The following is a 14,894-nucleotide window of genomic DNA, read 5'->3' on the forward strand; positions in this document are numbered from 1 at the left end:
GTACTCAGCTACCCTTCACGTGTGTGCTTTTCTACCCTTCACAGGTGCACTTCACTACTGTTCACGTGTGTACTTCACTACCTTTCACGTGTGCATCTTTCTACCTTTCACGTGTGTACTCAACTACCCTTCACGTGTGTACTTTTCTACCCTTCACAGGTGCACTTCACTACTGTTCACGTGTGTACTTCACAACCTTTCACGTGTGCACCTTTCTACCCTTCACGTGTGTACTCAACTACCCTTCACGTGTGTATTTCACTAGCCTTCACGTGTACACTTTTCTACCCTTCACGTATGTACTTCTCTAGCCTTCGCGTGTGTACTCAACTAATCTTCACGTGTGTACTTTACTACCCTTCACGTGTGTACTTCACTACCTTCACGTGTGTACTTCACTGCCTTTCACGTGTGTACTTCACTACTGTTCACGTGTGTACTTCACTACCCTAAACAGGTGCACTTTATTACCCTTCACGTGTGTACTCAACCACCCTTCAAGTGTGTACTTCACTACCCTTCACGTGTGTACTTCACTACCCTTCACGTGTGTATTTCACTACTGTTCACGTGTGTACTTCAGTACCCTTCACGTGTGCTCCTTGCTACCCTTCACGTGTGTACTTTACTACCCTTCACGTGTGTCCTTTACTACCTTTCACGTGTGTATTTCACTACCCTTCACGTGTGTACTTCACTACTTATTACGTGTGTACTTCACTACCCTTGACAGGTGCGCTTAACTGCCCTTCACGTGTGCACCTTGCTACCCTTCACGTGTGTACTTTTCTACCCTTCACGTGTGTACTTCACTGCCCTTCACGTGTACACATTTTAACCTTTCTCGTGTGTACTTCACTACCCTTCACGTATGCACTTTACTACCCTTCACGTGTGCACCTTGATTCCCTTCACGTGTGTACTTTACTACCCTTCACGTGTGTACTTCACTACCCTTCGCGTGTGTACTTTACTACTGTTCACGTGTGTACTTCACTACCCTTCACGGGTGCACTATACTACCCTTGCCGTGTGCACCTTGCTACCCTTCACGTGTATGCTCAACTACCCTTCACGTGTGTACATCACAACCCTTCACGTGTGTACTTCACTACCCTTCATGTTTGTACTTCACTTCCCTTCACGTGTACACTTTTCAACCTTTCACGCGTGTACTTCACTACTGTTCACGTGTGTACTTCACTACCCTTCACGTGTGTCCTTCACTACCCTTCACGTTTGTACTTCACTTCCCTTCACGTGTACACTTTTATACCTTTCACGTGTGCACTTTACTACTGTTCACGGGTGTACTTCACTACCATTCACGTGTGTACTTCACTACTGTTCACGTGTGTACTTCACTACCGTTCACGTGTGTACTTCACTACCCTTCAAGTGTGTACTTCACTAACATTCACGTGTGTACTTCACTACCCTTCACGTGTGTTCTTCATCCGTTATTACCAGTGTCATGTTTTCTAGATCTACTGCCTCGGTATGTCGATATTCAAAACATTCTCAAGTAAGAATCACAAATTCACAATGACAGCAAATCGAAACATTATTTGATAGTCTCTATTATATGTTGTAATTACGACCCCATGTATAAGCGTATTCTATTTTTTTAACATTAACATTTTTTAACTTCAAATAATCATTCAACGCTGATGCATATTTATTCATGTGCGTTCAGTAAGTGATCAGTTACGAGAGATATTTGTTGCAATCAATCACACGAAAAGTTCGGTAATTTGGTGGAGTTTCAAATTTAGCACATAATGCATACAGCATTTTAAACATAGCACGATCCCAGTTTCAACTACAGAGCTTTAGAATAAACGTGAATAACGAAAATCGGATTGCATTAACGAATTTTACATACGCGTAGTAATAGGTCACAAGTCGCTATTTCTAACCACTCCTTATTGTCAGCAAGTGGTGTACGTTTCATTAACTTGCCCACGTTGCTGAACAGCCTTCGCCCCTTTCACAGAAACCCAGCCACGTGATGCACAACGCTGCTTGTATTCCCGAATTCTGCTTCTTCGTTATGCCCACGTTACATAGGTAAGTGTTTTGTCAAGGCTGCGGGACACCAGCCACACCAACAAAGACATCGTATTCAGCTGCTGATATGCGGCGAACCATATACACACACAGGTATCAGAACAGAGTTGAATTATGATTGAAAAGGTAACAGTGCACGGAGTTTATGTGGATGTACATGGAATCCACATGACAATACTTCATTCCCTTGCCAGCAGAGACAGTGGCTCTGTGTTTCAGTATGTCGTAGGTAAATGTACATCCTACTGTAATACATAACAAAAGAGTCATGTAAAGATTACGTTGTATGTCACACAATATTCTCGCTACTGTAAATATCCGAGAGCATGATCAGAATACCACTGGGAGCCTGACCAACATCATACAGAGAGGTTAAGAAAAACCTGGTCCCTGCCCCTATAGGTTGGTCGGGTCTGTGTGACATACCGTGCATCTAGACACAAACCACCACAGGGGATGTTTGTAACGCTTACACGGAATGCGGTGGTATTTTCTTTAACAACATCTCAGATATTCAATCTACCTCCTATCGTTCATACAAACAAAATAGGAATTATACCTCGCGACTACGCCATGTAGCAGCACGTGACGTATGTTGCTTGTGTTCCAAAATTAATTATACACTTTCCAGTGAAACATTGACATTATGTACACGTGTGTATTCGTGACTGAACTCCCATTTCTGGTGTCCCCCGCCGTGATGTTGCTGGAATGTTGCTACAAGCGGCGTCAAACAACACTCAGTCAGTCAGTCAGTCACTCAGTCAGTCACTCAGTCACTCAGTCAGTCATTTCTCCCGGCACCATCATGCCATTGTTTGCAAGTTTTCTGCTCTTACAATTCCTCTATAATTGTTTTAGATCCAGTATCAAAGTTGTTATCTTGTATCTATTTTGTATGTTACCTGTGAGTAATTATTGTGAACTGTTGACTGGTCCGGTTTACCTTAGGTGTAATGAGTACGATACATACTGGATGTGGTCTATAGCTTATCCCGGATAATCCCTGGCTGAAGGTGGGACAGGGTCTAGAACTGTTGTCAGACAGGTCGTTATGAATGTGCGGTAATGAAGTGCTTGTGAGAATATCTTTGTCTATTCGTATGTACGTGTGACAAGACAGTGCGCTGACTTGTCCGTGCGCCATAACCAAACGTTGGTATGCCACAGAAAAAGGTTTATGATGCAGTGATTTGCCAAAAACTCACTTCTAACTGGCGAAAGCAGAACACATATGTAGACACTTGAGGGACAAATGTAAAGTGATCCAATCCCTGATTCATTAAGTCATAAAGTATGGTCCTTGTGCAACATTGATTTTCGTTGTAGATATTTGGTTCTTTGTTGTTTTACCTCCCACCTAGCATTATCGAAGTTTTATAATGTAGTTCTGTGTTCAACATTCTCCAGACCACACAGTGACTGACATCATGAGCATCTACATGTGATTATGACATCATAGTATTACGTCAACGAATCAGCGAGCCTGAAAACCTGCAATCCCGTTAGTCGCCTCAAACAACAAGCATGGGTCACTGAGGACCAACTTTAAAACCGGATCTTTCTGGTAACTATAGACGTAGGAGCAGCCATAGCAGCAGCAGCAATAGCAGCAGCAGCAGCAATAGCAGCAGTAGTAGTAGTAGTAGCAGTAGTAGTAATTGTAGCAGTAGTAGTAGTAGCAGTAGTAGTAGAAGCAGTAGTAGTAGTAGTAGCAGTAGTAGCAGCAGTAGTAGTAGTAGTAGTAGCAGTAGTAGTAGTAGCAGTAGTAGTAGTAGTAGCAGTAGTAGTAGTAGTAGTAGTAGTAGCAGCAGTAGTAGTAGTAGTAGTAGTAGTTGTAGTAGTAGTAGTAGCAGTAGTAGTAGTAGTAGTTGTAGTAGTAGTAGTAGTAGCAGCAGCAGCAGTAGTAGTAGTAGTAGTAGTAGTAGTAGTAGTTGTAGTAGTAGTAGTAGTAGTAGTAGTAGTAGTAGTAGCAGCAGCAGCAGTAGCAGTAGTAGTAGTAGTAGTAGTTGTAGTAGTAGTAGTAGCAGTAGTTGTAGTATACTATTCACACTTTGCTAAGGATCAAACCATTGATTCAACAGAAAACTATGATGTTGGGTCTAATTTGGTTTAAATATCTAAGCATATTGAAAGCATGGATCCTAGGTTTCAGTATGTCACTGCATCTTGTGGATCCCATACCTGCTACTGACAGGTGTTGTGTACTTGTCAATGACTCGTTCCATAATTTGCAAAATGGTTGATTGGTGCCATAAAAACCATTTTTATGGTTACTCATGTATCAAGTACATAAGGTTAGATTAAAGCTATTTGCCTAAAGAAGGGGTTACCATATCATTATTTATCTGGTTTTAAATGGATACAATTTCAAATTATAAATGTATGTTTAAGTAAAGTTGGGAATTTTTGTGACCCTTAGCAAAGTGTGAGTAGTATAGTAACAGTAGTACAGGGTCGTGAAAGTCATAGTGGCGATGGTGGTAGAGTAGTCAATGGATTTAAGAATTCAACATACATACAATTATTATTATCATTATCTCTTAAATTTAATGTTATCAATCAGTCTGATAGTCAGTCAGTCAGTCAGTCAGTAGGTCAGTCAGATAGACATGTCAACAATACCTGTTGTATAATAGCGAGCAACATACCTGTCTGTCCTGACAGTTGGGATGTCCGGAGCGTTGACGCTCACAAATGAATATTTGGCTGACTTTGGGACGACTTTTCGAGAAATAACCGTGCCCACCCCTTAACATGTTTGCCAGCTGGCCCGGTGATTAATTATACACACGCTAGTAGCCGGATAACTGAACTCTGTGAACTAATCCCTTGTTAGCACTAATCCCCTTGCGATCTCGCTCGGGGTTAAACCGATCTGAAATACATGACAGATTATAGACTGTAAGATGTGGGTACAAGTTGGGATATTGTTACCGACAAACATCGATGTTTACAGATATCTGGCCATGAACTTAGCTACATGTATTTGAACTAAAGGTAAGTGGTTTGCTTGGGACCTGTTTTGTACCAGATGATACTGCATATTTCTCAACATATTTTGCTACAGATCCCTGACTGTGATTCACTGGGGGAGGGACGGATCTTGTTATAAAGAAAGAGATACAATAATCTGGATCCAACGTCCAGGGACGAACAGGGCGTAGTGTCCCTTAATCATGCAACTGAGAATAACAGGCAAAGTGACTTCATCTTCTACTCGCGGTACCCGTGAAGATCCGGGGTAGGATTGGTTTTCAGTAATCCACGCTTGTAAGGGGCAACTAACGGGAACGGGTGGTCAGGCTCGCTGACTTGGTTGACACATAACATCGTATCCCAGGTGCGTAGATCGATGCTCATACTGTTGATCACTGAATAGTCACTCGAATATTTACAGACCGCCACCATATAGCTGGAATACTGCTGCGTGCGGCATAAAACTAAACTCACTCACTCACTCACAGGGTAGGGGGGTGTTAGCCTAGTGGTTACAGTGTGCGCTCGTCGCGCTGAGGACCTGGGTTAGATTCCCCGCGTGGGTACGATGTGTGAAGCCCATTTCTGGTGTCCCCCCGCCGTGATATTGCTGGAACATTGCTAAATGCGGCGTAAAACCATACTCACTCACTCTTGTACTCGCAAGGTAATTGATGTCTCCGATTTACTAGCGAGATGATTAGCCTACCTATAGTCAGTGCATGTTACTTCATGCCGGGTGTAATCGACATATATGCGTACAGGTTTATATTGTCCCTGTGCAACACTCGGCGAAACGTCAATAAAATATACATTTTACTTTACATTATCAGGGGAGGTAACACAGCTGTACTTCCGCAGCATGTTTACCATGTCGCCAGGACGGTGTGGATGAGAGTGGTACTAGATCCAGTAGCTGCCACGCCTAGCCTACAGTAGCCACGGCTTCAGTAAGTACAGGTTATACCTCCATGTACAGAATTCCATGTGTTCAAAACTCAAACTGCCCACAGACACCCTCCTGCGTTGTTGTGTTGATCATACTTCCGGGTTTGTGTGTTTCATCACAGTATCCAACATAGTCAGCGTAACTAGGGACCGTTCATAACTTATGGCGAGGTGGGTGGGGGTGATGATTTTTATGGAGAAGTATGTACAATGTGAATGCCCCCACCCCTAAAATATATGAACAAAGTAATTGACCCCCTGCGTGTCATGTACAAACTGAATGACACACCCACCCCCTTCCCATAATTTTTAAGCATAAAAAAAATCTATTTACAAAATTGTTGACCCCCCGGCCCCGCCCTCTAGTACTTTTCCCCACCTACCTTTCAAGTGAAATTAATGCAGTTTGATTTAACTGAGATATTGCCCGACGTACTTCCAACTGCATTGTGGGGCGGTGGGGTAGTCTAGTGGTTAAAGCGTTGGCTCGTCACGCCGAAGACCCGGGTTCGAATCCCCACATGGGTACTATGAGTGAAGCCCATTTCTGGTGTCCCCCGCCGTGATATTGCTGGAATATTGCTAAAAGTGGCGTAAACCCCAACTGACTACAGTCCGTTTGAGACAAAATGATACCGATGAATTGCAATCTAACACAAAAACAAATAGACATAAAACAATCAAACTAACGCGGACCGCAATAAAAACAACAGACCAACTCTAGAAAAAATGTTAAAAAGTTGTTTAAGAAACTGTCATCATTTATTTGTGCGTTTCCCAAGGTTGTAACAAGGGCGCAGTGGCAACTAAAGGAACAGCGCGAAAAGCGAGATGCACGTGCATTAGTGACGTCAGAGACATGTGATTACTGCTGATTGACAAAGTGAGAGAAAATGAAAGTCTATAATTTACAAAGTCTATCATTTCTTGAAGGATGAAAATGATAGGGGGTGACCCAGGTATGCAATTACTAAGTACATACAGGGCACTGACTGTGCAGCTGGGGAAACGTGTCATCTCGCCAGCTCAAAACTTTGTTGAGAACCCGTTAACGCACGTGCATCTCGCTTTTCGCGCTGTTCCTTTAGGTGCCAATGCGCCCTTGTAACATACTTGGAAAACGCACAAATAAATGATGACAGTTTCTTAAACAACTTTTTTATTTTTGTGACACAAATTGTGCAAATTTTTTTCTAGAGTTGGTCTGTTGTTTTTATTGCAGTCCGCGTTGGTTCGATTCTTTTATGTCTATTTGTTTTTGTGTTAGCTTGCAACTCATCGGTATCATTTTGTCTCAAACGGACTGTAACTCCAACTGTACTGAAGTAACGGGGGAGATATGTTTTAATACCATCCTTGTCCCATTCATGTATACAGGAACAACTCACTCACTCCAACTGTACTGAAGTAACGGGGGAGATATGTTTTAATACCATCCTTGTCCCATTCATGTATACAGGAACAACTCACTCACTCCAACTGTACTGAAGTAACGGGGGAGATATGTTTTAATACCATCCTTGTCCCATTTATGTATACAGGAACAACTCACTCACTCCAACTGTACTGAAGTAACGGGGGAGATATGTTTTAATACCATCCTTGTCCCATTCATGTATACAGGAACAACTCACTCACTCCAACTGTACTGAAGTAACGGGGGAGATATGTTTTAATACCATCCTTGTCCCATTCATGTATACAGGAACAACTCACTCACTCCAACTGTACTGAAGTAACGGGGGAGATATGTTTTAATACCATCCTTGTCCCATTCATGTATACAGGAACAACAGCAGAAACTATGGCGACGACAGCGTCGGCTAATAATGTGGCTGACTGCACAAGGACAACGATCGTTAACGAGATCGACGCTGTTTCTGTCAACATTGACAGTGATGTCTCACATGTTAATAGAATTATATACAAAGGTATGTCTGAACCTAGAAAGTAACTTTTCCAAGTGTAGCTTTGATAATTGTAAACGTCTGTTTTAAAAAAATGCCTTTTCCATGAAAACACAGACCATTATTTGGATATTTCTACAAATCATTTCATGTACAAAGATTTGGAGCATTGCGGATATTGATATGTGTGTAGTTGATTGATCATTAGATTGATTTATGGATGTGTAATCGATACTGTGTAATGAAGGGTTCATCCTCCTAGCTATTTTACTAGTAATCTTAATAGACTTTTTGTGTCTGCTAAAGGAGCCGAGGTTACCGCCGGGCAATCTCCCTTTGAAAACATCGTCAGTGAGTATAAACAATGGTTAATGTTCATGCATCAAAACAAATGTATAAATGGGAGGCTCAAACTATTTGCAGTGTTTGAATCGTGGCAATTCGACAACACATTGGCATAATTCATATTTGATACAGTTACATAGTATTTGCATGAAAGCGTATTTCACTGGAGTTTGACAAACACTTTCCCATTATCACTCAAAAGAGCTGTGGAATCTGCAGGCATCTCTGCATAATCGTATCAAACACGCTCTTTGTATGCCAATTGGCTATGTTGCAAATATAATTATTACTAATGTGTTCTTATTGTTTTAGATTCTGCTTGGGCTCGTATCAACCAGGTTAATTCACAACAACATGTTTCAACCCGCGCCGAGAGGTCTGTGATGCGGCTGTTTACCAGCAGCGGGTCTGTTTACATAGAAGGGAAGTCGGGATCAGGGAAGTCCAGGCTAGCGATCCGCCTTATGTCCAAAATCTCAAAAGAGACAGGAAGGACACCCATCATCCTGTCAGCATGGCAGCAGTGGGATGTCATCCCGAAACGGTCAGCCAATGACAGCAGCGGCCCCAGTGAAAAGTTTATTGTGTTGATAGATGACATATATGGCACGAGCAACTTGGATCCTCAGCAAGTGGTTGGATGTGAGAGATACTTTGACATGATGTGGCCCCACGCTCTACCAGGTGACATATTCTTTGTACTCACTTCCAGATCAGACATATCTGCTTTGTGTAACAGTAAAGTGAAAACTAGTCCTCTGATCAGAAAAGCTATCCACATTGACTTGGATGGAAGCAAGTATTCATTAACAGCAAGTGAAAAACGAAAAATGCTGCGAAAAGTGTGTAAGGTTGACTTCAGTGTAAGTGAACTGGAAACATTAACCGAGACCGAGGTCTCCCTTGGGTTCCCCCAGTGCTGTACATACTTCTCCAACAGCACAAGGGCACAGGAGAAAAGCGTCAGTTTCTTTCACAACCCACTGGAATTCATCTTGGAAGACGTGGATACGTTGCACGAATGTGACGGCCTTGGCTACCTTGTGTTACTGATTGTGTTGATGAGCAAAGGATACTTAAATGAAGAAATGCTATGCCCGTTCCAACGGCCGATCACAACACTTATACAAAGTCTGCAACAATGCTGCAGTGGAATATCAGAACAGGTAACCCTTGCAGACATCAACAAGAAGGCTGAAGCCCTCTGCGACGTGTACCTGCTTCAGACAGACAGTGGATATATGTTCCAACACCAATCGGTGTCTGATGCCATGTTCATTAGTATCTCAAAGAAGTATCCAGATATTTGCATTGACACATGCCCCGCTGATATACTGGTGGAGTTAGTGAGGACACATGCAGGAGACACAGACGGACTCGATACAACTTTATGCCTATCAGAACAGTATTTTCCAGATTTTGCTCATCGATTGACAGAAATATTGATGTCTGATGAGTATGAAACTATCCTACATCATCCATCATTTCACCACAAGGAGTTTGTGCAGTTTCTGGTTAACACATGGACCGGTGAAAAGTGTAAGATACTTCTGCATGAACACAAGCCAACAGCTGTGAGTGTTGACCACCCTGTTGTGCTACTACAGACATATCCTTTGTTTGAACACAGTGTGCTTCTCTCAGATATCATTTTGAAAAAGATGATGCTTGTGTTGCAGTCTGTATGTCTGGAAGAGCTGGACATTTCTGTCCATTTGCCCAATTGTTTGGCTTGCGCTATATATACTGAGGACAACGACCTTATCAGAGACTTGCTTTCTATGGGCGCGGATCCAAATGAAGATTGCTTTCGAGCTCTGTGTCAGTCACCGAACATAGAAGAAAGATATACAGATGCAATTCTATCACGCTTTGAGAACCGTCTCGAAGGTGTGAGCAATCTGGATCACTTGTTTGGCATCGCTGTGATGAGCGGAAGTACCAAGGTTGTAAACCTGCTGGTGAAGCTGTTGAAGGGAGAAAGGAGACATGTAATTCAACTACATTTAGAAATGTTATTGAAGAAGTTTGTGAAAATTCCCACCGACCCTGCCTTAATAGTTCCTGGCGACATCGCTAACTATGTGGAAACAGTTGATGTGTTGTCGTCAGCAAGTGATGACATTGACCTTGATTATCTGGTGTGGCTGACCGCTGCTCATTCAGATGCTACAATCCTCAGATGCTTCCTACAGAACCCGAAGTGTGATCCCTTGAAGACGTATAGAGGATCATCTCTATTTCTGGACACAACATCTTTGCAACAGGCAGCGGCATTTGGTGGTGCTGAATGTGTGGATCTGTTGATAGAGTTCCTACAACAGAAGGGTGTACCACCAGCCGACTTCCTGAATGAATCAGAACCCGCCAATTACTGGTCTCCAAATCTCAGTGCGTTAGAGCTTGCAATACAATATAATGACAGCTCCGATGTCATAATACCACTGTTACATGCTGGAGCCGATGTTATCAGGAAGAATTCACTGGGACAAACAATGCTCCATATTGCTGCTGCCAGGATGCACGTGGGGCATGTGAAAACCCTGCTGAATGCTGGAGCATCTGTTTGTGAAACGTCGCGGAACGGGAAAACTGCTTTCACTGACCTATACCCGTACGGGTTCCCGCACACGGAGTCTGACACTCACGTTGAAATAGTCAAGGCTTTTATAGAAGCTGGAAGCGATGTCAATGAGCTTGACTTTAATGACAGATGCTGTCTCCTCAAGGCTGCTGCTTATCAAGACTTTGACACTGTTCGCTATCTCTGTGGCAAAGGGGCTGACTTGAATCAGAAAGACGCTGATGGAAAGCCAGTATTGTTTGATATAGTCAGCATGTGTGAACTGGAGATGATAAAACATGTGATCACTCTTGGGACCGATGTATCTGTATTAGACTGCAATGGTCGGAGTGTTATGCACTACGCAGGAAAGTCAGAAACTGCAGCTGTTGACTTAATCTTTTACTTCAAAGATGTGCACAACATTCCTTTAGACGGTGTTGACAACCTGGGTAGAAATGTGTTGTTCTATGCTGCAGGATGCGGTGATGAAGAGGTAGCTGAGCTGCTTGTAGATATGGGACTGGATGTCAACACGAGAGACACTGATGGTACAACGCCCTTACATATAGCATGTGGACAACATGATTCTATATCAGACCCTCGGATTAACACGTGCATTGTCAAATTTCTGTTGGAGAGATGTGCAAACCCACGTGTACAAGATGCAGGTGGTGATACACCACTACATTATGCGGTGTCGGTGTCGGTAACAAGTGAAATTGTAGACCTTCTCCTCGAGGGAGGTGCGGATCCAAATATTCACGGCAGATTTGGTTGTACTCCTTTACACTGCGCAGTGCAAGAGAGGTCTCAGGACATTATCACGACCCTGATCGCGAACGGTGGTGACCTCAGTGCCAAAGACTTCGATGACTGTGCACCTTTACACTATGCAGCTAGGTCATCTAATGGACGTGAGAATGTGAAGTTACTTCTTGAGAAGGCAGGTAATCCAGACATAAAAGACAGAAGTGGCTGCACCCCATTGCACTATGCTGCGAAGAGCTGGGGTACTGGAATGGCTATGACCTCATTAGTCGAAGGAGGTGCTGACGTGGGTGCTAAAGACAGAAATGGCTGCACGCCATTGCACTATGCAGCACAACAGAGGGATTGTAAAGATAATGTGAAGTTGCTGCTGCAGGGTGGTGCTGACATATGGGCACAGGATAAAGATGGCAGAACACCAGTTCACTATGCAGCAGAACAATTGTATTGTGATGGGAACTTGAAGAATCTCTTAGAGAAAATGGATGGTCCGTTGCCTAGAGATAAAGATGGATGTACCCCATTACACTACGCCGCAAGAGAGAGAGACTGTGTGGAGAATCTCCAGGTGCTCCTGGATAACGGTGTTGACGCTGGTGCTCAGGACGGAAATGGTCGTGCCGCTCTACACTACGCAGCAGGGGTACATGGAAGCAGAACTGTGAAAATGCTTTTGGAGAACGGTTCCCCTCCATCCACACAAGACAAAGACGGTTGTACTCCTTTACACTTTGCCGCCAAAGTGTATGATTGTGAAGAGAATGTGAAGATTCTACTGGACAAAGGTGCTGATCCAAATGTTGAAGACAGAAATGGTTGCACGGCGCTTCAGTATGCACTGAGCAGTGGGTGTGAAGATAATGTCACTGCTCTCCTCGACCACTGTAGGTGTGCACATGGCGAGACCGTTATATATCGCAGGAAGTAAACCAGCAGATATATACACCAAACATCATAGTGCAGGAACACAGCCTACAAGCAAACCGAATCACGAGTCTCACTAACCAATTCAGACAATGGCCTACTTTTCAGCCGATCCGAATTGTCTCGTGTGAAAGTGAAAAGAGACACCACAAACACCTATGGTTACACTAAATGCCAATTCATTGTTTCATAAGAAAATGGTATTTACAATTAATTTTAATGTTAAAGTTTAAAAAAAATCGTATTTCTATATTTTATGTCGAGGTTAAGGTAGCATGTCGTTAACTAAGACGTCACAGACTGCCCCTGTTTGAAGAGGCCGGACAATGATTCACAATTCATCTGGCTCACTGGTTACACCTGTTATATGTTCTTTGCGCTTATTAAGTGTATTTTTGTAACGTACAATGTGATTGATATAATATCAAATTCGAACCAGACCGCCAAACTCGTTTTGAGATTTCCAAGATTTCCAGATTTCCGTTTGTCAGAGCTCGGGGCACGACGTATTTCCAAGGATTAGAAAGAGCGTAGGGTTGCAATATACAAGTGATTAGATGTATCAAATAATATTGATTAATATGTATATATCCAGTTGAATGAGTTGGTCTCAAAATTCTATTGACTGGTTATTGTACTAATTTGCGCAATAGGACGGAACCCATCAGCAGGAAACGAGACTGTTGTGTAGTCAATGTTTTTACTTGGTAGGTAGAGGGAGCTACGGTGTGTGTGTGTCTTTCTGTCTGTGTGTGTGTCTGTCTGTCTGTCTGCGTGTGTGTGTGTGTCTGTGTCTGTGTGTGCCTATCTGCAGGCCATATCTACAGGCCAGATCATGAAAGTGGATGGTTCAGTATGTTGGCGCTTCAGCGAGTCCGGACTCGACTCGGACCCAAGTACTCGAAATTCATACCTTTCAAGCAAGCCATAGCGTAATGCTAGGATTACACTATGTTCCCGGCGGCCACGGCAGCCCTGTTTCCCGGAAACGTGGTGCGCCGTGGGAATTTGGCCATTTTTCCCCGTCCAAAGTCAAGTTTTATTCGGTCCTGCTAAGTTTTCTCACGGTCTATCACGGTATCCGTGATGGGCCGTTGGGAAAACGGGCTGCTGAGTCCCGGAAGCTCAAAGACGGTTCGCCCGCAGTCCACTACAGATGCCATAATGTTTCCTCCCGGCCTGTCGTGTTCTGATATGTTCCCTCGTGTTTCCTACGTTTCGATCAAGGTTTTGACAAGTTTTGCTCGTATTGTCAATACTGTCTAAGGATGAAACGTGGACGCCGGCCAGCTTTGGAGCACGTTTGTGCCCTCGGAGCAGCATAAAAAACCCAAGATGAAGAAGATTTTGTGTTTGTATGTTTGCTGAGGGCATATATTGAGTCCTTGCGTCAGCAAGGAGGCCAGCTTCTGCTGCAGAGCGGGAATGCCAGAGAACGCAACGTGCCGTATCTCGCTGGCCCTGTAAACCGTCACACGCCTAGATGCGTCGTGATCGAACGGTACAATCGGCTTCCATACAACCTAGCTTGCCGTGAGAACCGGGGAAAAAAGGGTAACAAGGGTGAAACAACCGTGACAAAACGCCAGACAAACGTGACCGAATGTGACGAAACTTAAAGGACCGTGAGATGCCGGGGAATACACATGCCTCCCGTCCCACTACGGACCCACTACGGACCGTCTACACGTTTTGTTAAGGCCTATTACGTGCCGTCACGTTTTGTTGCGTTTCCCCCGTTTTACTACGGCCTACTTGGTTTCTCATTCGTACCGTGACTGCCGTGGCAAGTTTTGGAACAGTTTGAAAATCTGGCACGGCATCCACGGCAATCACGGACTGTCACGTTTGCTCATTCAGTTCCCCTACATTGTCTTAAGTCCATTCCGTTTTGTCCCTGTTTCGGCGAAACGGGGCTGCCGTGGCCGTCCGGAACATAGTGTAACCCTAGCATAACTGGCACGACATTACACACTACGATGATTGTTTGATCAATGTTGAAGTTGGTAACTTAGTAATACACATACATGATGTTAAACCATTACAGTTTAAGGCATGGAATGTGTTCCCATCATGCAAGTTAACACTTACTTTATTCCGACTTGATATCGTCATGTGGCTTACATTTTCCATTGTTATAATAATGTAAAATCACGGACTACAAAATAATAAAAAACATGCACTTGATTATGCATACTCAAAATGATATTGATTGATTTAATTTCATGGTAATTTCATGCATTTCTAATTTACTTAGTACATGTAAATAGCACGACCTGACTATTAGGTGTGGCGACTTTGCCGCCTTGGGTTCAGGTTGCTGTACATTATGAGCATCACGTGACGCAGACATAATCAGCGATTGTTTGTAAGTGAATTATTGAGAA

General features: G+C 43.4%; 1 protein-coding gene across 2 annotated transcripts; it reads left to right on the forward strand.

Annotated features, from left to right (window-relative positions):
- The first annotated feature begins 2,844 nt into the window (after positions 1-2,844).
- Positions 2,845-12,696, forward strand: LOC124264283. 2 transcript variants are annotated; one of them, XM_046699022.1, is made up of 6 exons: positions 2,845-3,118; positions 3,481-3,637; positions 5,883-6,009; positions 7,785-7,928; positions 8,211-8,255; positions 8,562-12,696. In XM_046699022.1, the coding sequence occupies exons 4-6, from the start codon at positions 7,802-7,804 to the stop codon at positions 12,509-12,511; spliced, it is 4,122 nt and encodes a 1,373-aa protein (XP_046554978.1). In that variant the 5' UTR covers positions 2,845-3,118; positions 3,481-3,637; positions 5,883-6,009; positions 7,785-7,801; the 3' UTR covers positions 12,512-12,696. The 2 variants fall into 2 exon arrangements, with proteins under 2 accessions (XP_046554978.1, XP_046554979.1); XM_046699023.1 differs by having other exon boundaries at positions 2,845-3,637; positions 5,883-5,999.
- Positions 12,697-14,894: the final 2,198 nt, after the last annotated feature.

The sequence above is a fragment of the Haliotis rubra genome, unplaced genomic scaffold, assembly GCF_003918875.1.
Source record: "Haliotis rubra isolate DU_JTF1 unplaced genomic scaffold, ASM391887v1 Scf919, whole genome shotgun sequence".
Lineage (NCBI taxonomy): Eukaryota > Metazoa > Mollusca > Gastropoda > Lepetellida > Haliotidae > Haliotis > Haliotis rubra.